General features: G+C 45.3%; 1 protein-coding gene across 18 annotated transcripts in view; it reads left to right on the forward strand.

Moving 5' to 3' along the window:
- Nucleotides 1–26,984, forward strand: part of PDE8B (phosphodiesterase 8B) — a 352,403-nt gene that overhangs the window by 227,981 nt on the left and 97,438 nt on the right. For all 18 annotated transcript variants that reach the window (XM_055436840.2, XM_088839884.1, XM_088839887.1 and 15 more), the window contains 4 exons: nucleotides 9,418–9,608; nucleotides 13,317–13,376; nucleotides 15,862–15,919; nucleotides 20,387–20,475. In XM_055436840.2, the coding sequence (XP_055292815.2) occupies nucleotides 9,418–9,608; nucleotides 13,317–13,376; nucleotides 15,862–15,919; nucleotides 20,387–20,475 (398 nt within the window). The remainder of the gene's footprint in view (nucleotides 1–9,417; nucleotides 9,609–13,316; nucleotides 13,377–15,861; nucleotides 15,920–20,386; nucleotides 20,476–26,984) is intronic.

Raw genomic sequence — 26,984 nt, forward strand, 5'->3', positions numbered from 1 at the left:
CTCCTGGCTGAGTGCCTGTGACTCTCGGCAGGGCACATTTTCCAGTCTCCGCGAAAAAGAAAAGTGGGGGGAATATTATGAGGCAATAGATTTTTATCAACAGGATGCCATCTGGAAACCAAGAAGCCCTTCCTTCGTCAATGCCTGGAGCGTATTCACTTTCCAGTGTGTGGAATTGTTTCTGCTTAGACTGCTGCCACCCCCTCCCCTCAGACTGAGCCTTCCAGCTGCCCTTGGAAGCGGATCCTGACTGCTGTGACCTGAGCATTCTCCCAGCAAGACAGCAGTTCCCTTTAAAACTTATACTTCCATATTGTGTGGACATGGATTCCCCGCCCCCGGAACCATTATATATTGGAGACTTTAATTGGCAACCCTCTGGCCTTGTGGGAAGCTGATCTTCAAATGTTAAGTGATGGAGTGATGGAAATGTTCAGATTCAGTAACTCCCTGTGGGCAGTGTCTTCTCTCCTGTCTGTCCTGATGCTGGTACCAAGTCGTGTCCTCTACCCAGCCAGCTTCATGGAACCACAGAGTTGTTAGGGATTTTAGTTGTTAGGGTCCAGTATTTTAGGGGTAAAGACAGAGCCTGTTACTTACGATTATACAAACTTGAGGGTCAGGTCAACCACAGTTCAGAAGTTGTTAGCTGCTGACTTGGGTGTGTCCCTAACCATTCCATACCTCAGTTCCCACAGCTGTAAGTGGGGATGATGCCTGCCTCCAAAGAAAGATCTGTGAAAGGGTTCCTAAATGAGGTAGTGTATTTACCATTCAGCACCATGGCTGGCCCTTAAATCCTCATCGAACCATAGCTACTTGAAAAAATCCTCACTTTACATAGTTCCAGTATACACAAATTTCAGAGAGTTTAGTCAACATCAGATAAGCAAAAAGATGTATTAAACAAGGTATATGAGCATCACTTTCCTAGGGACATTTAAGGAAAGCTCCCAAACTATTTTCTCCAAATGAATCGACCCCACCTATGATCACATTGGCCAGTTGTTCAGTGACCACTTATACACGTGGTCTACTCTTAGGAGCTCCTTGTTCCCTGACTTTTGCTTAAAGCCAAACCAAGTATTCTGAAAATTAGATGTTTAATTGTGGACATTGACAATCCATTTGGAGACATGTAGGCATATCCTTTCTAGAAAGAACACTAATAATGATGAACACGTACACTGTCTGCAAGTTAAGGAAAAGTTCAAATTTTTTTCATCTTTTTCGTAATTATATAGTTTCATTCTCATTTAACTGTCAAAGACAGCTTATTGCTGTCCTCAGAAAGATAGTTTTTTGGACCTTCTTGATAAAACATGTCAAAGGAATGGTTGTAATACTTCCAGCACAGCCCAGGGGCATCAGAAAGATCACTGAAGGAGGAGCTGGGGGTTATGGGTCTAGCTCTGCCACTGCTTTGTTCAGGGAAGTTGCTGCCCTCTTCTGTTGAATGGGTGATGGTGGGTCACCCCCAGAGTCCCTTCCTACCCTGAAAACTCCTGAGAGTCATAGTCCCTGTTCCTGTCATTGCCTCTAGGACACCCCCCAGGTCACCTGCAGTCTGGCTGCTGCCCCTCTGCAACCTCTTACACCAGACCACTGCACTTATTCTCTGGACCCTGCCCTGGGTTATCCAATACTTCATCAATCTGGCTTGGGTTGAAAGATGATTTGAACTTTGCAATTCCAAAATATGTAGGTAGAAATAGAGGGAGGCCAAGCCTGACATTTTGAGGTTTTCATGGATACATTTGAAAAGTCATACCCCGATGGCACAGCAGATAAAAGATCAGCCTGCAATACAGGAGACACAAGAGATGTGGGTTCAGTCCCAGGGTCAGGAAGACCCCCTGGAGGAAGGCATGGCAACCCACTTCAATGTTCTTGCCTGGAGAATCCCCATGGATAGAGGAGCCTTGCAGGCCACAGTCCGTGGGGTCACAAAGAGTCAGGCACGACTGAGCGACTGAGCACACAGCACACACAAGTAGCCTTCACTTTGCACAGTTTCAGTATGCACAGACTAGGTCTAACTAATGCCTGGTCACAAAGATTGCAGTCACATTGGTGTTTGAACTGTGATCATTGCATCAAGTTGGTACAAACTTTCCTGACAGTTCTTCAGTCCACAAGTCATTACATAAATGACAAACGTGCAGCATGATCGGAGACAGGTGTGCAGCCTGGACAGTGCCAATCTCAAGGCTTGTTTCACAGTGTCTGTTAGTTCAAGCATAGACGGCAAAGTGTGCGCCTTTATTTCTCTGTGATAACCTACATGACATCACACAAAAATTGGTGATTGAAAGAGGAAGTTAGCCGCCCAGAATGAAAGCATAGTAAAGAAGTGGAAGGTGATAATGCTAGAAGTGAAATGGAGTTAGAGGAGAAAACTGGCTGGCAGGGTTCACACTGCTGCCAGTGAGATAGTCCAGGGCGCAGCCAGGGGAAGTTAGTCCCAGCGCAGGCTTATTGAGCTGAGTGAGGAAAGTGCTTGTGACGAAAAGGATGAAATATCACAGGTGAAGTGATGCCAACAGAAAACTGCATGTTAATTAAAGGAGCTCTGGGGACATTTCATGACACTGAAAGTACAGAGGATAAAATGTTGGAAGTTTATCCAAATTTAGGAGTTTATAATTCACCAAGGCATAAAGAGGCTTATATAATTTATACAGCTGGAAGAAGGCAAGCACTGTTCAAACTCTTCAGTAAGCTGAAAAAATTCTGAAAGAGATGGGAGTACCAGACCACCTGACTTGCCTCTTGAGAAACCTGTATGCAGGTCAGGAAGCAACAGTTAGAACTGGACATGGAACAACAGACTGGTTCCAAATAGGAAAAGGAGTGCGTCAGGGCTGTATATTGTCACCCTGCTTATTTAACTTATATGCAGAGTACATCATGAGGAATGCTGGGCTGGAAGAAGCACAAGCTGGAATCAAGATTGCCGGGAGAAATATCAGTAACCTCAGATATCAGATGACACCACCCTTATGACAGAAAGTGAAGAGGAACTCAAAAGCCTCTTGATGAAAGTGAAAGAGGAGAGTGAAAATGTTGGCTTGAAGCTCAACATTCAGAAAACAAAGATCATGGCATCTGGTCCCATCACTTCATGGGAAATAAATGGGGAAACAGTGGAAACAGTGTCAGACTTTGTTTTTTTGGGCTCCAAAATCACTGCAGATGCTGATTGCAGCCATGAAATTAAAAGACGCTTGCTCCTTGGAAGGAAAGTTATGACCAACCTTGATAGTATATTAAAAAGCAGAGACATTACTTTGCCAACCAAGGTCCGTCTAGTCAAGGCAATGGTTTTTCCCATGGTCATGTATGGATGTGAGAGTTGGACTGTGAAGAAGGCTGATCGCCGAAGAATCGATGCTTTTGAACTGTGGTGTTGGAGAAGACTCTTGAGAGTCCCTTATACTGCAAGGAGATCCAACCAGTCCATTCTAAAGGAGATAAATCGTGGATGTTCATTGGAGGGACTGATGCTAAAGCTGAAACTGCAATACTTTGGCCACCTCATGCGACGAGTTGACTCACTGGAAAAGACTCTAATGCTGGGAAAGGTTGGGGGTGGGAGGAGAAGGGGACGACGGAGAATGAGATGGCTGGATGGCGTCACCGATTCTGTGGACATGAGTTTGAGTGTACTCCGGGAGTTGGTGATGGACAGAGAGGCCTGGCGTGCTGTGATTCATGGGGTCGCGGAGAGTTGGACACGACTGAGCGACTGAACTGAACTGAACTGAACTGAACTCCTTGGAAGGAAAGTATGAGCAACCTAGATAGTATATTAAAGAGCAGAGACATTACTTTGCCAACAAAGGTCCATCTAGTCAAGGCTATGGTTTTTCCCGTGGTCATGTATGGATGTGAGAGTTGGACTGTGAAGAAAGCTGATTGCTGAAGAATTGATGCTTTTGAACTGTGGTGTTGGAGAAGACTCTTGAGAGTCCCTTGGACTGCAAGGAGATCCAACCAGTCCATTCTAAAGGAAACCAGTCCTGGGTGTTCATTGGAAGGACTGATGCTAAAGCTGAAACTCCAATACTTTGGCCACCTCATGCGAAGAGTTGACTCATTGGAAAAGACTCTGATGCTGGGAAGGATTGGGGGCGGGAGGAGAAGGGGACGACAGAGAATGAGATGGCTGGATGGCATCACCGACTCTGTGGACATGAGTTTAAATGGACTCCGGGAGTTGGTGATGGACAGGGAGGCCTGGCGTGCTGTGATTCATGGGGTCGCGGAGAGTCGAACACGACTGAGCGACTGAACTGAACTGAAGCTGAAAAAATCTTCAGAGTCTCAGTTTCTAATGTTTCAGAGAAAGTGCACTGAATAAGAGTTAATTTTATATTTTTCAGTTCCCTGTACATTGATAGCCAATAATAACGTTTTATATGTTTTGACAAACCTTCTGAACGTCACAGAACAGCAGTCGTGACTGTTCGTCATTCAGTTTGCTTCGCACGGTCATTTGTATGGTCTGGCACTACCTTGCAGAGTGGCCACTGCCTGTGTATGTGTTCCGATCCCGGACAAAACCCAAGCTGGCCAAGACCTGCTCCAGAGGAAGACATTTCCTCGTTGTCCCAGGCTTCACCACAGGCCTGCTTTTAGTCTTCTCTTTTGCTGTGTTTGCAGTAGCACAGTGAGGTTTGTGTAGCAAAACTCCTCCCTTCTTCCCATTCTGCTGTGCGTGGATTCCTTCCCTGGCTGCCATGCCCACGCTCTGTCTTTGGTCACTGGCTGGTAATGCATCCCTCATGTCATCTGCGTCTCCCCTCCTCGGTCCTGGGGGCAGACACTGCACTCTGGTTGTCTCTGTCGGCTTCTCACTCCCAGTTCTTCTATCTTATGCGATAGATCAACAAAAGTATTCTTCAAAGGAATGTTCCACATACAATTTAGAGCAGATGAGAGTGAGTTTACTTTTACTCTATAAAAAGCAATATGCTTCTTTTTTATTTTCATTTTTTGGCCACACTGTGCAGCATGTGGGATCTTAGTTCCCTGATCAGGGATTGAACCTGCGCCCTCTGTGCTGGAAGGTGGAGGACCACCAGGGAAGTCTCAAGTTCGGCTATATGCTTTTGTTAATTATTTTGTAAAAATCATTTTAATCATAAAAATCATTTAATAATCATCCCTTTAAAAATCATTTTAAGGGATTTGCCTCAATGAATGGTCGGTAAACATTTACACATTGACATGTTTAATAAGAAACTAAATACTGATACATAAAATGATAAGTTTGAATATGGAGTGTATCACATAGGGTCTTTTAGGGGTTGCATTCTTTGGTTTGGAGTAACAGTTGCCTTTCACAAAATAGTAAATGAATAAGAAATGTATTAGTGTTTTTTTTTTTCTCTCCCCCAGAATCCAAGGAGGATTTGAGCGTCATGGTTTAGAAAGGGTGGCAGTGAGCCATTTCTCAGTATTTTGACAGAAGGGATTTGAGGCTCTTCCTTCAGTCTCTATATTAATGGCCCTTGGGTCCCAATTCTCAGCCCCTGTGTCTCTCTGTTCAAATTTCAAATTCCCAACAGCAGCATTATCAGCCCAGCTGTGGCCCAGGAGATAGGGGCAGAGAGTATAACTGTGCTTACTTGGCTATGCCGTCTTCCTAGAGAAAATAGAATTTTCCAGATAGGCAGACCTTAACAACAATGTCATGGCTATAGTACTTTAAAATATATATATATATATATTTATTTATTTGCCATAGATTTTCACTTTGCTTAGGAGTTGAATCATTGAAAAGTAGTAGTCTTTCTGAATTAATCTTTCATAAATGGAAAGAATTTTGAATAGTACCTAGAGAGATTTTTCTAGTGAGTACTTTTATAAATATTCTTGTTTTAGTATGTAGACTTTAATTTTTAATCAGGGAGGGTGAAGCCAACAGAGTAGGAGCGACTGTCATCGATAGATAGTTTATTCCTCACAATTCCTGAGAGGAGAGGGCAGGCCATGCGGGGCCCCAGAGGCAAGCACTGAGGTCGGTTGGAGGCAGGGAATGTGAGGGGCAAAGTGTGGGCAGGAGCTGTGATTATGCTCTCTGTGCGAAGCTGTGAGGCAGGGATGGCAGGTTTGGCTGGTTGACTCACTCATGAGGCGTGTTGGGCAGAAGGACTGTCCCTAGTTGTCTGGTTTCTGGCCCTGGAGTGATTTAGGACCGGCAGATGATGGTCCAGAGGGCTAGCGAGTGGTGGAGGTGGTAGCACCATGACTCTGCACTGGTTTGCATGTGGCGAATGCATTCCTAGGCAAGTCCTTGGCTTTCTCTAGGCATCGGAGAACTGACGAGCCCTCAGGGGCATCTCTCTCCAGAGTCAGCAAGGCTCCAGACATCAACGCATTAGAAATGCAGGAGTTAACATGGCTAAGACTATGCACTTCCAATGCAGGGGGCTCAGCTTTGATCCCTGGTCAGGGAACTAGATCCCACATGCCACAACTCAGAGTTCACATGCTGCTACTTAAGATCCTGAGTGCCACAGCTAAGACCCAACACAGCCCAACACACAAAAAAATTTTTTTTAATTTAAGGCGTGATTAATACAAGTCCCTACATGTTCAGTTGGTTTGTAAGTTTCCATGTGAAATCCAGCATAACTTCCCAAAGCGGCTACAAGGCATCACACAACGGAGCCCTCTGCTGTGACCTCCACTTCCGGTCCCTCTCTCTTGCCTTCTGCTCTGTCATACTAGCTTCCTTGCGGTTCCTTGAACGCATCAGCCATGCATCCCCCTGAAGGGACCAGTGGATCTGTTCCCTCTTTGTGGGATGATTTATCTTTAGTGATCATTTTGGCTTTTCCATTTTCTTTGGGCATCTGCTCATAGGTCAATTCCTCAGTGAGGCTTACCAAGCACCCTACTTAATGCTGCTCCCAGCAGCCTCTACTGTTTCACCTAGCACTTACCACTTTCAGCATTCCAGATCATTTGTTTATGTATTATGCCTGTTGTTTGGTCATCTTTATTTTGTTAGCATACTCTGAGCAATTAACAGCCATGTCTACACATAGTGGGTGCTCAAGAATATTTGAGTAATGACATTATTTTTCCAAAAGTGGAGCACTCCAGTCTTTTAAGGACACATAAGACATCGGAGTTGAGTACCTGTATCAGTGGCCAGTATGGGAATATAGTTAGGGTCTTATTGCATTCATCAAATGTTGTTGTTTAGTTGCTAAGTCACGTTCTACTCTTTTGCGACCCCATAGACTATAGACCGTCAGTCTCCTCTGTCCATGAGATTTCCCAGGCAAGAATATTGGAGTGGGTAGCTATTTTGTTCTCTGGGGGATCTTCCTGACCCAGGGGTCAAACTCATGTCTCCTGCATTGCAGGTGGACTCTTCACTGCTGAGCATTAGTCAAATTTTGAGGCATAAATGTATAAAGGAAATATAAAATGTTGAGATTCTTGCTTAGCAATCATTGTTCAGCCAGACAGATGGGACAAGAGGTTCTGTCACCTTCTCTGATGTTTAGCCTTTGCATATTGAGTTTCTCATGCTAATACCACAGCTACATCAAGTTAAAGGCCACTGACTTTTTGTACAAACCAATTTATTTTACCTGTTTTCACTGTAGCTCCATTGTTAACAGTTCCACTTGAAGGCTTTCTTTTCACTATCAAGATCCGGAAGGCTGTGTCCCTCACTTCTCTTGGAAGAGCTGCCTCCCGCTTCTTTCCAGGACTAGGTCTGTATCAAAGGTTCTGGGGGATAGCCTGGCCTGAGGACTGACAGACCCTTGCCCACAGTGAGCCATGAAGAAGGGTAGCTGCCTCATGTGTTACTGGCATGTGATTTCAAGCCATGTGCTAAAAGAAAATATCAAAATCATGCTGAAAAACATGATTTCTCTTCTGGAAACATGGCATTTGAGAAAACAGGAAATGATTCAAGCAGTGTAGAACTGCCATTTATGATGCATTCAGATGTTAAATGATAAAGGATTATTGGAGAGGCTTAGATATAAAATGGTATTGTGGTTTTCTTTTTTTAAAAAAGAGTTTTTTTTCTGTAATAGATGCATACGGGTGAAATTTCTGGGATTTGCTGCAAACTAATACAAGAGTTGGAAAGTGGGTAGGGATAGCATTGAGGTCACATTGGCCAGGAGTTGCTTACTGCTGAAACTGGGTGATGGGTCCATGAGAGTCATTATATTGTTATTTTCGTTATTCTGTATATTGTCAGTTTTCAGTTAGTGAAAGATTTTTTTAAACGCAGTGGTAATTATTGACCAGTTTGTCTTCTTTCTGATTTTAAGTGAAACACATTCACCCTTTCATCATGAAGATTGGTATTGACTATGGGTTTAAAGGACCAGAAACTTCCCTTCTGTTCCTAGTTGTTTAAATGAGAGCTGAATGGTGAAGAATGTTAAATGCTTATCAGTATCTTGAGATTATTAATGTATGTACTTCTTATTCGGTCTGTCGCCTTGACATAGTCTTCCTCTAGTTGACAGTAAAAGCCCTCTTGCATTTTACAGAAACCCTGTGCACAGTTATCCTGTCACTCAGGTACTAAGTGCTGCCTGGCAGAGGGTCACAGCAGGAACAAGTCAGGCAGGTCTTCCCTGCCCTGAACTCAATTCTAGTGGGGAAGAGAGACATAAACAAACAAATGAACAAGCTCAGGTGCTGGTGTGGCCATCTCTGGCATTGTGGCCCCCGGGGATCTGGGTTCCAGTGCCCAGGGAATGATGAGGGCATGTGGGTGGTGGTGAGCACTGCTGTCTTCTTTCCACGGAGTGGGGCTGCGCTTTCCCGAGAAGAAAAAAGAGGCTTGCTTCCTCACCTTAGCTCCAGTAGCTTCACATTTCATGATTGTTCTTTCCAGATTCACCAAGTGCTGGCTGTTGCAATTAGTTTTTGAGGATGTTTGAGTTCCCATCCTTTTGCGTCTGGATAAAGATTTAAGTGCTAAGTTCGGAGAGGCGGCCTCTAGGTACCTCAGGCAAACCCCAACTGCCCTGACCCCAAATACATGTACATGTGAACCACAGGCTAGCCTGTGTTGATGAGCCTGTTACCATTTTACTGATCAGTCCATTTGAAGACAGAGCCACTTAGGAAATTATAAATGGGTAGCCACCACCAACAGTGATGGAGCTTGTCTTCTGTGTTCATTCAGGCCTCCCAGCTAGCTTACATGGTGCTGTTTTTAGCACATCTGCTATTGGAGAAGCTGTAGGCTGGAGATGCTCTGCCTTGTTCAGAGACACCCAGGAATCATGGGACCAGCTGGGACTTGAACCCAGATGGCTTCTCTCCGGAGGCTGCATCCTCAGCCAGTATCATGTAGGTCTGCTTTCAGTCGTCTCTAAGGATGATGACTTCTGTCAAGATCCTCTTTTCTGTGTGTTTCAGGTTTTGCTCATCTTTGCAAAGGAAGATAGTCAGAGTGATGGATTCTGGTGGGCCTGTGACAGAGCCGGTTACAGCTGCAATATTGCTCGGACTCCAGAGTCAGCCCTGGAATGCTTTCTAGATAAACATCACGAGATTATCGTAATCGATCACAGACAGACTCGAAACTTTGATGCAGAAGCAGTGTGCAGGTACTGTAGTTATGTTAATATATTAGCAAATGTCCACCTAACAGCTTAAAATGAAATTCACATATACATGTCTTTAGTTCCAGCCCAAACGTCTCTAAAATATGTGTTGATGTTTCTAAGCAGTATATATAGATTTCTACAATGAAAGCTATAGCTATAGCTCCTCCTACTTTTCCACATTTGCATTCCAAAGAATTTAGAGGTGTGAGCTGGGCTCCTCTGAAAACTTTAGGGCGTTTTTCCCCCGAGTATTGTTCATGTTGCACTAAAAAAAAAAAAAGAGAGAGAGATTCACACAGTTCTTATTACACAGATATGGTTTGGATTTAAACCAGATATTTTAATCCTAATTATTCTGTCCCAAAATGAACATCAGAAATGTGTGAAATAGACCATTTCTGCCTGCCTGACAACAGATGGGTGGATTTTACAGCAGTCGGGGAGGAAAGGCAGCCACTTTTCAGCAGCAGCAGAATCTCCCAAGGATCCAAAGCCCCTGCTTGTTTACAGAAATGCTTGCACTCTGGGGAGGAAACACTTGTCTGTTCATAAATAAATGCAGTCATCAGAGTTAGCTCTGGATGAACCCGTCCATTTGGCACAAGTGGAATGCTTTGAAGCTCAATGGGAAGAGGTCACTAATTAAATGCTGGACCAGGACAGACTCTAGTTACAAACAGAATGGGGATTGTCTTGAATATTAGCAAGTGAAATGAAAGGCAGGGAAGTGTCTTCTTAGACCTGTTGGTACCCTGACCAGATATGAGTGCATTTAAGAGAAGTTTCCCCTCATAGGCATCACCTTGCTATTCTTTGACCATTTTCAGTTTCCCGAAGAAGAAACTTTCTTAAGGAACCTGCTTTAAAATGCCTTACAGGCCTCAAATAATCCTGTCTTCCTGCATAGAAACATTTGCCTGTTTCACTATATAATAAAGTATATCACAAAATATTTGGGTATTTTTAGTATTAAGGGGAGAAAGAGTTGTTCAGCCATGTCCAGCTCTTTGTGACCCCATAGACTTTAGCTTGGCAGGCTCCTCAGTCCATGGAATTCTCCAGGCAAGAATACTGGAGTGGGTTGCCATTCTCTTCTGCAGGGAATCTTCCCGATTCAAGGATCAAACTTGGGTTTCCTGCATTGCAGGCAGACTCTCTACTGTCTGAGTTACCAGGGAAGCCACCAGGGAAGTATTAAGAAATAGATAGGGACATGTGTGGATATATATGCATGTTGTGTGTGTGTGTGTAAAATGATTGTCAGGCTAGAATTGAGTCTCTTATAGCTAAATATATCTGCATTTTCTTGATCTCCACTTACGGTTACATGATTTTGTAGTAGAAATAGCACAATCCTTTGTACATATATAGAATGATATAAGACAGGCTTCAGCTATAAAAAGAAGAAATGAATAGGAAGAATTCTTTTAATTCAGGCAAAGGCCCAATTTAGTAGACAGACTTTATAATCTTCCTTGACTATACAGGAAGGTGGTTTTGTTTCCTGTGGAGGGAACTTCTTGTCTTAGCTGCACAGAAAAACACTGAAGCATCTGTGCAGTTTGAAAGCCAGGTTATGTCTCTGCTGGTGCATTTCCAGTTACTGGTCATGTTGATGGAGAGATTCCTGAAAGCTGGATTGTGAACACGTCCTCCCTAAAATGAGATGAGATGCGTTCCCAGCAGATGTGCATTATTCATTGTCATCGGCGGTCCAGGACCCCTGGCTTTTGAGCTGGACTGGGCCTTAGCATGCTTCTTTGGACCTCGGCCTCAGCGGTCCCCGGATCCCCCTTAGTCCTCTCAAGCAGAAAGAGGTCCAGGTCCCTTTGGCCACACCTGTTCCTTCTTTGGAGGAATGAGAGAGAAGAGATCAGTGGCAGGAAGGGACCCAAAACACAGAAACCAGTCTCAAAAGCAGCTGAGTGAGCGTGAGCTCCAGCTCAGTTATGCTCATAAGATGTTTCCTCTTGCCTAAGCCCCACCCCTTAGAATGCAGCCCAGCAGTGTCCCCAGACACCTTGAGGGGGCGGAAGAGGCTGAAGGAAAGTGAGGAGTGCACAGCCGCTCCCTGGGGATGAGAGCACACCTCTGAGGCGCTGTCCGTTGTTTTCACTAGGTGCTCCTGGTATTTCTGCTGAGAATTCACTAGAAGGCTCCTAAGTAGGAGATAGGTGTAGTTTCATGTGACCAGTCCGTGGCAGGGACAGGGGCTTCCCAGGTGGCGCTGGTGGTAAAGAACCCGCCTGCCAGTGCAGGAGACAGGAGAGATGTGGTTTTGATCCCTGGGTCGAGAAGATCTCTTGGAGGAGGGCATGGCAACCCACTCCAGTATCCTTGCCGGGAGAATTGCACGGACAGATGAGCCTGGCAGGCTACAGTCCATGTGGTCGCAAAGTCAGACATGACTGAAGCAGCATAGCACGCACGCACAAGAAGTAATCTGCTGTCCACAGTGAGTTCAGGCCTCTCTTCAAAGGAGTTCATTCAAATACCGTTTATCCACAAGGGGACCTGTACTTCCCAGAAAGACAGCAGCTGGCCCTTGTCTTGAGCCTTCTCCTCACATGGAGTGAGGTCTCAAGGCACAGACCATGAGAAGGTACATTTATAGCGGAAGGTGAGGACGTTTAGTCACAAGGGTGAAGCAGTATGAGCTGGCTGTCCCTGGGGGAGCACCGGTGCAAACACATTAAAATGGCGAGGAGCAGAAACGCCGGGAGCTAGAAAGAAACAAATATAAGCTGCTTCACAGATTCCTCAGGAGCAGCCTCGAGCTTTCACTTCTCAGAGCGGATGGTTCCCTTGTGAGGGATCTTGAAATAAGGAGAGGCCAGACCATGGCGATGGATCGAAACAGACATGCTTATTTGTATGAAGGTTCCAGTATGTGGCCCTGTCTTAAGAATTCATCAGACTCATGACCCCTGACCAGGGGTCTAAACTGGAATCTAAGCTGTAGCATAGCACAGTTTCCAGGAAGATTCTTGGACTTCAAAGCTCTTCTGTATTTTAACCGTGTTAAACTCCCAGGGAGTAAACAAATGATCGGCAGGTGGCCATGGTGCGACAGGCGTCGTTACGGTGACAGTCGCCGCACTGATCCTTTCTCAGCCCTAGTTGATGACTCAGCTGTTTAAAGCGTTTGAACAAAAATAACAGTGCAGCCAAAAACTTGGAGTGGTTCTTAGTACAATTTTTAAAAGACCTTCACCTGCACCTGTGTATCCAGCTGCCAGCAATCCTTCTTTTAAGGTCGACTTTCTGAACTATCTATTATTTTAAAAGAAAAACAGGTCCAACGTAATTAGCTCCCCAAGTACAAACTGATAACTAGAGAATTGTCGGACTGCCAGTTTTCTTGCAGAGTGGAATTTCAATCAGAAAACATGGAATTTAAGTGGAATTTGCCAGTTTTTGAAGTGGAACATTGGCAGATCTGACCTACTGGAGAATTGCCTGGGAATTTCTTTGAGATGTGTGTAGGGTGTTTTTTTTTGTTTGTTTTTGGGGTTTTTCTTTAGTAAAACAATCATTGTCCTGATCCATAAGAGCATCTTCCTTTGTTGTCTTCCACGTGTTTTCAGACTCCTTCTTTAGAGGGACGTTTGATTTTCTTCTGTTTTCCCAGTGAAGAAGTCCCACAGTCAGTCAGTCAGCAGAACGAGGCCACATCGCTTGGTCTGACGTGGAGCTTTCTCGTTTCAGGTCAATCCGGGCCACGAACCCCTCGGAGCATGCAGTGATCCTCGCCGTGGTCTCACAAGCGTAAGCCCACCCCCAGGCCCCCGCTGGGAGCACTGCTGTTCCTCCTGAAACCTTCTCTGACGTAACACACTCGGAGCTAGCGAAGCCAGCGGGGAGGTCTTTGGCCCGACACCAGCAACCTTCATCTCACTTGGAATTTTCCTTGTTTTGCAAATTTCTAGAAATATGTAGGCCTTTCTCTTTATCCTCTCTAATTTCTGTTAGCACCTCAGGAAAAGAATGGTTACTCACTGTATGCTAGAAATGAGTGGAAAATCTCGGGAGGAGGTCTGAAGAGAACGTTGTTCCAGTTTACCTTTCTTCTTTGAAGAAAAGGGATAGGGAAATGCTTGTTTTTTCACTTAAGAAAAAATAAATTATACCATGAGAACTGGCACTAAAGCCACTGCCAGAAAAGGAATGTGCAGTCTCTGTTAGGACTGTTACGTGGCTAGAAGCAGGACGAAAGGATGAATGCCAGTACTAGAAGGGAAAAAGCGGGCCTGAGCTGTAGGTCGGAGACTGTGGAATGAGAAGCCCCTGTGCTGCGTGTGGGACATGGCCCGCACTTAGAAGGAGAGGCCGGGAAGGAGAAAAGCTGCGTGTGCAGCGAGCACGATGAGACCTTTGCCAGTCCCAAAATGTGTCGTAGCCACCTAATGGCCATCACTAGCTTTGGAGAGCATCAGACCTTAATCTGAGCCCAGGACTGACTGGACTTGGCCCCGTTCTAATAGTTGGCACAGATTCTGCCCTGGAGGAGCTAACAGGCCAGCAGCTCAGAGTGTCAGTCTCCCTCAGACAGGCCCCACCCAGGGGGAGATTTAAAATATCCATTCCAAGGCCATATTGGGACAGTAAGAAATCCTGGCTTCCAAGTCTTGCCCTAACCAAAGACTTCTCCTGGCCTGCGACTCCTTGAGTGTCTTGTTAGGAGCTGTGTCTCTTCACTTTGACACCTACCACAGGGTCTGAGCCAAGGAACGTAGAGAAACTGTCCCACTGCCCTCAGCATCTTGCCATCCTAGTGGTGACAGGATCTCAAGGCAAAGAGTGAGGGGACTAGGCTTCTTCAGCCTCCTTGCTTATATTTTATCTTCTGGGGACTGGGAACTCTTCACAGGGTCTTAGAGCCTTGACCTGGGTACCAGACCACACAGCATTTGCCCGAGCCTGGCTGATTCCATGGGCCCAAAAACAAAACATTCGTTTTTTTCCTGCTCATATGGCAAAAATGTGTACTTGTCCTTGACACATAGTGGTTTGTTCTGTCTCGTTATGACTTTGCACTTTTTTCCCTATTTTTTAAAATATTTCATTTATAGAGGAAGTTAATAATGCTTCCCAGGTGGTGGGTAGTGGTAAAGAACCCACCTGCCAATGCAGGAGACATAAGAAATGCAGGTTCAATCCCTGGGTCAGGAAGATTCCCTTGGAGGAGGAAATGGCAACCAACCTCAGTATTCTTGACTGGGATATCCCATGAACTGAGGAACCTGGCAGGATAGTCCACGGGGTCACAAAGAGTCGTACACGACTGAAGTGACTCGGCATGCACAGTAATAAAATTAATAATGCTTAACCAGCTTATGAAGTAGGACATTGTTCATGCCTTTGGAGCCCATTTTGTGCCCCTACTTATTTATTGACCGGAGAGGGTAGAACCTTGAGTTCCTGAAGAGGGAAGGAGAAGAGCTTTTCCTGTCAAGTGGGATTCAGCCACAGGTGACGAGGCAGACATGCCCTGGAATTTCTGGGCAGGCAGAGATGTCTGCTTCTCTAGCCATCCCTAGTGTCCCACTTTTCTTCCCCATTTCTACGGCATATGCTGCATGTTACTTGTGGGCTGTCTTGGGGACACCGTCTCTTATAAAGATGGCAGCAGAGCTTCAGCACGACTTCACGATCAGCTGACCTCATCCCCACCTTGTACTCCAACTGCAGCTCTGAGACCTGGAGGCAGGCTCAGTGTAGGAAACCGTGCCATGAAGTGAGAGCCAGTAGGCAGTTTTTGTCTTCTTCCCTCTAACTTGGCTCTCCTGACGGCTCTCCTCTCCTGTTGGCTCTGGGGTGCTGCGGCCTCCAATGCCAGTTGTCCTCCTGAGAGCTGAGCCCAGCTAGGCCTAGGGGTGGGAGTCATGCTTCCAGAATGTTTGGGGGTGTCAAAGGGCACGGTGGTCTGCGGGGCGAGCGTTGCACATACCCTGTCCCTTGCCGCACTGCTCCTGTACATTTGCTCCAGCTCTGAGGGGGCCTCTCGTGTGTAGCTGCGCTGCAGTTCTCACCCACACTGCTGGAGCTCCCTCTACGGTCTCTGCTCTTTTTGCATCCAAAGGCAGATGTGGGAGTCTGGCTTCCTGCAAGACAGGTGCCCGCTGCAGGCGTGTGCTGGCCAGGGAGCCCCTCTTGGAGCCGGCTCCCTGCTTCTTCCTCGCTGTCTCAGCATTTCAGTGTGAGGCGCCCTGGTTGTATCTGTTGAGTGATCACGTTTTCTGCTCTGTGGCAGATCCGGCAACTATGAAGAGGCCTCTGTGCTCCCGCTTCTGCACGCGGGCTTCAACAGGGTACGTAAAGGACGACCTGGCACCTCCCGCAGGTGCGGCTGTGCCTCTTGTCGCAGACATTTGGCCCCAGGACTGGGAGCGAAAGCTGTTCTCGTGGGGGGTGACAAGCGTCTGCTGGCCAGGCTTTTTCCCTTTTTCTCTCATAATTTTATCTTAGCAATGGATATGTAATAGCTAAAAATCCGTCTTACTATATCAGCTCAAAATTCCATAGTCCCAAAGTAATCCCGTTTAAACCAGTTAGCATGTGTATATGTGATTATCAGTCCCTAGATCGGCGCACAGGGCTCCATGCTCTTCAGGGCCCAGCCAGAGCTTACACCCCGGACACAGGCCCCTGATTGCAACAGCATCTGCGAAACTTCTCCTTGAAACCATACTTGTTAGCAAAGAAGAATTCTGAGTGATGGCTCCGTGAGTAACCCTGATATTCAGTTTGAAGATGAATACTGCTTACTCAAGGAAACTTAACAAGCTCTAGAGGCTTACCAGTAGCTCTGGGTAGGGGTAGTCTGAAGGTTTAGATTGGAGGTAAGGCCTTGTGCATGCAAATGGAAGGCCACATGATGGAATCAGTTTGAGAGAGAAAAAAAAGGGGTGGAGAAAGAGCATCAAATATGGCTGCTTAAAGGGAATATATTTCATAAGATTAAGGTATTACAGAGCCTTACAGAGAAATTGTGGAGGACCTCACTTTATACACAACTTGATTATTTTTTAATAACAAGCATCTATTTCTTCTATTAGAAAATAAAAGGTTACCCTTTGGAAAAAAAATAAGAGTAGAGATCCACAGCTAACTTAGGCAGCTTGTGAGCTGCTGCTTTAAACCAAAAACAACAGCAAAGAAAAATTCTGTGACAACTACATGAATAACACGAGTGCTCAACTAGAAGATTAAGATTGATTAAGGAGACTTACCACCAAACTAGATAACTAGGTTTACCTGGTGTCTTGGAGTCCCGTGATCAGGGTAACCTGAATCTCAGACAGTGTGATGCATCCTTTTCCTTCAAAAATAGGAGACCGCCAGAGCCTTGTGAATTATGAGAAGTTCTTCGGGTGCTTTAAGCAATGGGTATTTTGCTCTCCTAGGTTCAAATAAAGAACCCCTCCTTTGTTGTCAATCCCAGAGAAGCGGAAATTGCCCGTGGGATGCCATTCTTTGGGGCTTCAGTGTGCTTCCGTGGGGGAGTAACAGTCCTATGTGAAACATCAAAGCGGGTGCCAGGGTTCACGCGTGACAGAAACAAGTGGTTCTGGTCAGCCCCATCACTCACCCCGACACCTGCCTCCTGTCCGTCATCACACCTTCAAAGGCTGGCACTCGCTTCTGGATGCTCTTCTTGTGTGCCGCTCTGTCTTACTGAGACGGCGCTTCTGAGCTTCCAAATGGAGAGTTGCACGAGGAAAGTCATCTAAGAAGTCATGTTGTGGGAACGTCTTTACTTACTCATTCTCTGAGAAATGAGTGGTGTTCATAAATCTGCTGTGGAACGTTGACCACCTCTGCACCCCAGCCCATCCCTGCCCCTCACATCTGAGGCAGGACCTCTCAGAATATGAGCGTGGAGGTCCTCTCCGTTACCCGGGAGCAGGCTGGGGAAGGCACGACACACCGTGGGGTGCGGCGATGAGCCCCTATTGCCACGTGTGCTATTGAGTGTCCTTTTGCAATTCAGCTTTTAGTTCACTGATCCTGCTTCCAACCAACTGGTGTGGAGACTGATGGTGTTTGGGGTGGTGCGTCTTGTCTGGAGGCCTGAGATTGCCTATCTACTCAGAGAAAAGCTCAGGAGAAACACCTTTCCACTTTGGGTGCAAATGCTACTGAGTAAATTTAGGAGGGATGATACAGTTGTTCCTTTTTATTCTTTTTGTAACCTGTCTGCTGCTCTGGAAGCTTTCACTTCTCTATCTAGATACAGTACTACTTTCTGCAGGCAGCCATGGTGAATGAAGCCCTTTGTGAAAGCATGAAAAACAGTGACCGTCAGGGGCCACCTGGTATTCTTTAATCCTGTGCCTGATCAAGGCCATTTGCCAGCCAGGTCAGGGTGCCCCCAAGTAGTTGGGGCTCTTTCCCAGAGAAGCACACCACACCTGCCAGGTTTACCAACCCGAGTTACTATGGCACAAAATCAGCTGAGGCTGGTCTCCTTTTTTGGGCAAAATCTTGTCTCTGGCAACTTTCTACCCAAGCACCCTTCCAAATATGCCAGCTATTCTTCTTGCCTTCCGTGAAGTTGTTTCCCACCTCTGAGTTATTTTGCTTATGTTAAATCATCTGCTGAAACTCAGCTCTATGTTAACTAGCTAATTGGCCAGTGCTTCAGTTGATGGGTCTTGAATGGGGATCCAGGAACACACCGTACCATCAAGTACCCCGCAGAAGCTCTGCTCGAAGCTTCTGTAGCTCTTTGTGAGCGAATGGCTGGCTGCACAATGCTTGCTCTACTCTGAGCCTTTTACGAAGAGCGTCTCAGCAGAGGGCCATTGCAGCTGGTTTTTGTATCAACCTTTGTGTACCAGGTTTTCTACTTGGAATGATGTTGATATGACGTCATTCCAAGTAGAATCAGTCCAAGGGACATCATTACAAGTTCATTGAGCAGGTGTTCAGGGAGCATGGGCTCTGTGTGAGGCAGTGTGCTTGGTGTGTCAGGGAGACAGTGATCAGACAGTTCCTCCCTGCAGAGGTGTCTTATGGAGGAAGAGGTAGGGAGCTAACACTTATTATTTGTCAGACTCCATTCTAGGTGATTGGCTTGATCCTCATCTACAGATGAGAGGTTTTGGATTTTCTCTATTTTTGTGGAAGAGGAAACAGACTCAAAATGACTAACTTGCAGAGCTCATACTCAAAACAAGTCAAGATGCAAATCATTGGTGTTTAACTGCCAACTCCATGCCTGGTCCACCAGAGTCATATTTCCCAAACTGTTTCAAGGAATGCTAGTGGCCCAAAGCTCTTACAAGGTGTCCATGACAAAAGGCTGCTGTGGTCAAGTAAGTGTGAAAAATCAGTGAAGACTCTGCTTCTCCTCCTTCTGTCCTGAGAACATACAGTGCATGTTGGCAGTGTCACGCCTGAGCGTGTGGAGCAATATGGTGCTAAAGACACATGCCTACATATCTGGAAGCAGGGCCTAGGAATCTGCATTTTAACCAAACACCCACGTTATTCATAGCGTGTTGAAGTTTGAGGACCGCTGTTCTTGGTTCACTCAGTTTATTTCAGATTTTTGCATTAACTATAGTCTTAAAATTCCCCCAAAATTTTCCTACTGCCTTTAGTCTATAAAACACTCACTGTCACTTACATGCAAACAAAGCACTCCAGTGTTTAGAAACTGTCACCCACCAGAAGGCTGATCTTTACCACACTGAAAATTCTTAGGAGACCTAAAGGAAAATAAGAATCGTAAAAAATTACTACTTGGCTATGAAAGTGAAAATATAACATCATTTTATATTTTATATGTATAAGCATATACATATAAAATATATCCATATACACAGATATAATAAAAGTCTAAGGTAAATAAACCAAAATTAATGATATCTCTAGCCTTATGATATTATCAGTGATTTGGAGATTTTTCTTTATATTTTTCTGCATTTTAAAATTAATGTTATTAAAAAGAAATGTAAGTATATCTCATCCTTTTCAAGAACTTATTTTATTATGATCATTTTTTGTGCTTTATGAAGCATCATCTGACAGTGCTCAGAGCTCAGATACAGACTGACACGTAATCTCCAGCTGCCCAGAAGCTCAACCAAAACTTCACCATGTTTGACTTTGCTTTGCAAATATAAAGTATTTCCCTCTGTGTGTCTTCATGGTTCCCCTTCTGTTCTTAGCCCTTCCCAGCTTCTTCCTGGGATAGTGGGACCAGAGGCACAGGGAGAGTCGGGGGGCTTCGCTGGTGATCCCCAGGGAGGTGCCATCCACGCTAGATATGTGGAAGTGTGTGTGTGTGTGCGCACACGCGTTTGTGTGAAAGAGACAGACACGGGAGAGGGAGCAGTGTGAGGCACTCAAGTGAGGAAAGAGGCAAAGACCTTCCCTCCGTCCAGGAGACATCCCTCACCATGCACACACGGTGGGGGCGTCCGGGCTCAGGTTTCAGAAGACTCCTTACTGCAGCAGCAGCCCAGGTTCTGCAGTAATTAGCAGGGCGGGGAGGTGTTCTAACGCTTGTGTGTTTGTTTTCCTGTGAGTGTTCAATGAGCTTTCCCCATCTTTGTTATAGTTAACTGTACAGTATTATCTGCTTTCTTGTTTCCTATACATTTAAACAGGCATTTCAAACATCCTGACAGCTGTTTTATTTCATCTCGTCTTACTTACTAGTTGTTTTATCTAGCAACGTTACCTGAGGTTGGAGAAACAAGCCTCTTTTAACTGTTTAAGAAGTAATTGTATTTGTCTTATGTATTATCTTTGCTTTTTTCCCCCAGAGATTTATGGAGAACAGCAGCATAATCGCTTGCTACAATGAACTGATTCAAATAGAACATGGGGAAGTCCTCTCACAGTTTAAATTAAGGTATGTAGCAAAATAGGATGAACACGAGGCTAACCGTTCTGTAGCCAAGCTCGTCTATCCTCAGGCTGAGCGTCACAGCAGAACCCCAGAGATTCTGAAGCTATTGAACAAGTGATGGTAGCTGCTAAAAGAGAGAGTCTAAACTGGGAGCCCTTTGGTATAATGAAATAAATTGGAAGCGTTTCTTCTTTTGACAGTATTTTCCACTATTTACAGTAGTTTTAAAATTATACCCTAGGAAAAGTACTGTTTAACTTCTGTACAATTATGTGGAGATTAAGAATAGCCTTTGAGGATTAGTACCTAGTACTTGCAACATTTTAAAATTCCTACTTGGATTGGTATAGATAGGGGCAGACCCAGGGGTAGATTTATTATGCTAACTATGGTAATTGCTACCTATTTGTGAGCAGTTGCCTGAGACCTGCCTGTGGCCGCAGTGTGCATGGGGCATCTTCAGGAGCATTGTGAAGTCTCTGTGTGCATTTCTGATGCTGTAAGCTTCTCTGTGGTGCTTACTTCTGAGATAAATGGATTCTCTCCATGTCTGGGTGGTAGGATGCTCTGCTTCTGGGGCTTCTTGAAACAGCCGAGTTCTAGCCCATGCCTGCTTTTGCTCAGACTCTGCTCTGGCACACTCTCAGGACCCTGATTTCTTCAACCTGTCCCTATGAGCAGAGAGAGCAGGGGAAAGAAGAGGCTGTTGGCAGCTTGAAGCCCCTGGGAGGCCAGTCTCAAGGGGCTGCAGGCTACAGGATGCCGGAAGGGCCCTGACTTCTCTCTCCGGCAGACTGAGGGGTCACCTGGCTTTCAGTGTGTGTGTGCATGCTAAGTTGCTTCAGTCATGTCCAACTCTGTGCAACCATATGGACTGTAGCCTGCCAGGCTTTCAGACTCAGCGAAAAATAAATAAGACAGCATCTCTTTGAAATGGTTCTGTTTCTTACCTTGATTACTGAATTTGCTTTCAAAGAGAACAAAACCCTTTCTAAACTTAACTTTTCTGAGTCATCTTCTGTCCCTTGAAAGAAAAATGGATGGGCATGAACCCACAGAGACAGGCTCTTCTGCGGTTCACCCTGCTCAGGGAAGTCAACTGTTCGGTGGCTAGAGAGCTCTAAGAAGTAAAATATGGGGATAATCAGTCCCTTTTGCAGTCTTAAACAATTGAGAATCTCAAACCAGGAGGAGTTCTTTGGTAAGGAAGATAAATCCCTTGTTTTCTTTGTATCCATGTGTTTATTAGCTTCAGGGAACTTCACAGAATTTCTTAGGGAAACTACATTGCCTTTACTATAGCAATTTATGGTTTTTAATTGTACTTTAGTTGTTTTTATTCCTGGGTGTCTCTTCTGTTTTTATGGAGAGTGAAAAAGACTTTGTACTTTAGATGTTTTCACAATAAATAGGATTAGGAAAAGAGAGATTTCATTTTGGTTTGATTCTTCAACAGTGTATGATCTACCACAAAAGTGAACCTTACTGCTTTGATCAGTAATTCCCTCATTTTATTTTCAGTGACTGCTTGAGTTTTCCTAGGCAGCGTGAAGGATGATGGCACAGGTCGGAGGTCAGAAGGTACCTCGTCCAGGGGGAGTGGGGCGAAGGCAGGTCTGGCAATTTGAAATAAACATCTGCAGGCAGCACTGGGACTAAGAAGGAAAGGGCTCTAGGTTATCGTGCTGATGAAATCTGCTCAGAGCCAGGGGACTGAGAACTTCTCCAGGACTCACAGATTCAGAACTCGGCAAGGTTCTAAGCACCTAACACCAAGGTTCTAAGCAAGTCCCATAACTTCTCACCCGTCAGTGGCTGGGGCTGGTTTGCAGAGTTGGGCTCATTGTAAATGTCATAGTGAAATGCCTTGGGTTCTTACTCCAAATCTGCGTCACGCTGGTGAACGGACCTGGCCCAGCAGCTGCGGTCCCAGGAAGGTGGGTTTACTCAGAACCCTGGCCCCCTCCTATTCTGCACCAGCTTCAGCTTGGCTGATAGGAAGCCTCCCTTCCCAGCCACAAGCAAGCTGCTTGGGAGCAGCCCCTGCAGGGGGGCAGGGAGGCAAGTTCTCTGCAAGAGAAGACAGAGGAGGGAGGACCAAGGTCAGGTCCTTCTGATGCTGTTTGGCTGGTTGTACCTCAGCTATCTTCAGCTCCCTTCTTGTTTTTTGGAGAAGCAGCGGTGGGGTGTGTGGTTTGATTCTCCCTAGGCCTAGTGGATGGGAGAGACGGTGACCCTCCATGGTCTCTCCGGCTCCTTAGGGTACTTCAGGACATCTAAACCATCTACCTGCACCCCAGAAGCTGACAGGCAACTCTGTGACTTGCTGTTGATAGGGGAAATGAGGCTCTGTGTTATACAATGCCAGAATAATTATAGTCTAATTATATAATACTTTTCCCTGCAATTCCACCCCCAGCTGCAGCTAAATATGTGACATTACTAGCATTCAGCAAGGACATGCTGTACTGCATGGATAATACTGGATGTTGAAGGCAGACACTTCTGTCCATTCTTCGTGGATGGTGACCGTATTTACTTAGCCAAGCAAAAAAGATCATGTAATCAAACATAAGATACCTAATCTAGAAATTCCATTATATGAGAATAACTTTTAAGGATAGAACAGAACCATACTTCTGTGTACATGTGGAGGATCGCTTTATTGAACAGAATTCACGAAAAGGGAAATGGCTAGGGAGACAAAGGAGAACTGATGACTGCTTACCACTTATGTTCTTGTGCTTCTTTATCTTGAAAAGAACTGTTAACCAAAATATTGGTAGGATTTGGGTATTTATCGGGAGTTTAAGCTGATGTGTGTGCTAAATCGCTTCAGTCATGTCCAGCCCTATGAACTGTGAGTTTACACCAATGAAGGATGAGCTGTTGTTTCATCATTAGGCAGTGTGATACCCGTTATCTAAGGCTTACACCTGGCTCAGTTTATTCTACTCCAAGTCTTAAGACAATAGCAGCCCTCCATTTTAGAAAGACCCAATTCCTGATGTGCACCTCTCGGTATTCTATAGAACACTGCACCCCTCATTACCAGCCGGTGTTTATAGAGCACTTTATCCTCGCGTGGGCTCCGCAAGACAGTTGTGTTACGGGAGCAGAAACCGAGCTGTGATGACTTCAACTAACCAGTCTGTGCTGCATAGCTGCCCAGGAGTGGTGCTGGCTGGCAGCACGTCCATGACTCCCTCCCTGCCACTTCCATACTCCTGCTGGGATGTGAGTTTGTGTCCAGAACCTTCGCCCTTCATGCCACCACCTTGCATAATCCATCCTACCCTGGTTCTACAGCCTCGGTGTGTGTGTCTCAGAGGGGTGTGCATGTTTGTTGAAGTAGATTCTAGAGTCCCTTTGTTAGGAACACAAGAGATCATGTAACCCAACCACCCCAGCGCAATTGACAGAGGAAACTCTGAGAGTCAGACAGACTCTTGGCACAGTCGCGAGTACCTGAGCTGTAGGTGGCAGTGCTGGAGCAGAATCCAGGCGCCCTGTGTTAAGTCAGACGCACTCTGCACACCATCAGAGCACTGTGCTCCCTGTAGACTTTCTACCTACAGTAGAAAGTTCAGTCGCTCAGTCGTGTCAGATTCTTTGTGACCCCATGGACTGCAGCATGCCAGGCTTCCCTGTCCTTCACCATCTCCCAGAGTTTGCTCAGTCTCATGTCCATTGAATCGGTGATGCCTCCCAATCATCTCGTCCTCTGTCGTCCCCTTCTCCTCCTGCCCTCACTCTTTCCCAGCATTAGGTTCTTCCCCCATGAGTCGGCTCTTTGCCTCAGGTGGTCAAAGTGTTGGAGCTTCAGCATCAGTCCTTCCAATGAATATTCAGGGTTCATTTCCTTTAGGACTGACTTGTTTGATCTCCTTGCAGTCCACAGGACTCTCAAGAGTCTTCTCCAACATCACAGTTTGAAAGCATCAGTTCTTTAGCACTCAGCCTTCTTTATGTTCCATCCATAGTCTCACATCCATACACGACTACTGGAAAAATCATAGCTTTGACTATACAGTCCTTTGCAGGCAAAGTAATGTCTCTGCTTGTTAATGCACTGTCTAGGTTTATCATTAGTTCAGTTCAGTTCAGTCACTCAGTCGTGTCCGACTCTCCGCGACCCCATGAATCACAGCACGCCAGGCCTCCCTGTCCATCACCAACTCCCGGAGTTCACTCAAACTCATGTCCACAGAGTCAGCGATGCCATCCAGCCATCTCATTCTCGGTCGTCCCCTTTTCCTCCCGCCCCCAACCTTTCCCAGCATCAGAGTCTTTTCCAGTGAGTCAACTCGTCGCATGAGGTGGCCAAAGTATTGCAGTTTCAACTTTAGCATCAGTCCTTCCAATGAACACCCAGGATTGATCTCCTTTAGAATGGACTGGTTGGATCTCCTTGCAGTCCAAGGGACTCTCAAGAGTCTTCTCCAGCACCACAGTTCAAAAGCATCCATTCTTCGGTGCTCAGCTTTCTTCACAGTCCAACTCTCACATCCATACATGACCACGGGAAAACCCATAGCCTTGACTAGACGGACCTTTGTTGGCAAAGTAATGTCTCTGCTTTTTAATATGCTGTCTAGGTTGGTCATAACTTCCTTCCAAGGAGCAGGCATCTTTTAATTTCATGGCTGCAGTCAGCATCTGCAGTGATTTTGGAGCCCCCCAAAATAAAGTCTGACACTGTTTCCACTGTTTCCCCACCTATTTCCCATGAAGTGATGGGACCAGACGCCATGATCTTAGTTTTCTGAATGTTGAGCTTCAAGCCAACTTTTTCACTCTCCTCTTTCACTTTCATCAAGAGACTTTTTAGTTCCTCTTCCCTTTCTGCCATAATGGTGGTGTCATTTGCATATCTGAGGTTATTGATATTTCTCCCGGCAATCTTGATTCCAGCTTGTGCTTCTTCCAGCCCAGCATTCCTCATGATGTACTCTGCATATAAGTTAAATAAGCAGGGTAGCAATATACAGCCTTGACGTACTCCTTTTCCTGTTTGGTACCAGTCTGTTGTTCCATGTCCAGTTCTAACTGTTGCTTCCTGACCTGCATACAGATTTCTCAGGAGGCAGGTCGGGTGGTCTGCTATTCTCATCTCTTTAAGAATTTTCCAGTTTGTGATCCACACAGTCAAAGGCTTTGGTGTAGTCAATAAAGCAGAAATAGATGTTTTTCTGGATATCTCTTGCTTTTTTGATGATCCAGCGGATGTTGGCAATTTGATCTCTGGTTCTTCTGCCTTTTCTAAAACCAGCTTGAACATCTGGGAGTTCACGGTTCACATATTGCTGAAGCCTGGCTTGGGGAATTTTGAGCATGACTTTACTGGCGTGTGAGATGAGTGCAATTGTGCGGTAGTTTGAGCATTCTTTGGCATTCCCTTTCTCTGGGATTGGAATGAAGACTGACCTTTTCCAGTCCTGTGGCCACTGCTGAGTTTTCCAAATTTGCTGGCATATTGAGTGCAGCACTTTCACAGCATCATCTTTCAGGATTTGAAATAGCTCAACTGGAATTCCATCACCTCCACTAGCTTTGTTGGTAGTGATGCTTTCTAAGGCCCGCTTGACTTCAAATTCCAGGATGTCTGGCTACAGGTGAGTGATCACACCATTGTGATTATCTGGGTCATGAAGAACTTTTTTGTATAGTTCTTCTGTGTACTCTTTCCACCTCTTCTTAATATCTTCTGCTTCTGTTAGGTCCATACCATTAGGTTTATCATAGCTTTATGATATTTACCTTCTCCATGTGGATCTTCATGGACAACTAAGAAGATAAAGGTGAAATGGTTACATTACCAGCACTTCTTGGGTTTTCACAATATTCTGTTTCTCTGGAACTTTTTCTAATTTTTCAACTTCTCAACCTGAAAACTACAAAAATACATTCGTTTTGCTGTGTTATATGGCTCATAAGAACAGAAAAATTATGCTAAATTTCTTCTACATGAAGAATATTAATAATTAATGCAGGAAATTTAATCCCCAAACTCTAGGAACATGATTCAAAGTAATTACTTCATTTTGCTACAGGTTTATTTAAACAGAACCATCAACCAAATTGATTTAAAGCCTAGATTTACACATGGCAGTCCCATACCATTTGTTGCCAGGGACAGTAATCTGCTGGTCCTGCCAGTATACTTTCACTTTAACTATTGATAAAGATCTGCTCTGTTCCGTGGGGCATGATGCTCACCAGAGAGTGTATGCTTTGTAGTGAACATCTGATAGATCCATTCTGGCAGCTGGAGGTAAGATCTTGTCTGAAAGCAGCCTCTTGAATTGACAGAAGCAATCATACTTGGAGGTAGCTGTTTATGTACTTAATTGAGCCACACGGGTACTTTAAGAAAATACTTGGGTGTGAGGGGAATATATCATCTGATCAGACGTGTTAGCACGTCATTATCTAGCTCCCAAAGCTAAGGAACTAGCCCACACAGACTTGTTTTTCCATGTGGGACTGCTGGAGACAGGGCTCGCTTTGCT

The sequence above is a fragment of the Moschus berezovskii genome, chromosome 9 (assembly GCF_049115385.1).
Source record: "Moschus berezovskii isolate FMDL1 chromosome 9, NW_MosBer_1.0, whole genome shotgun sequence".
Classification (NCBI taxonomy): domain Eukaryota; kingdom Metazoa; phylum Chordata; class Mammalia; order Artiodactyla; family Moschidae; genus Moschus; species Moschus berezovskii.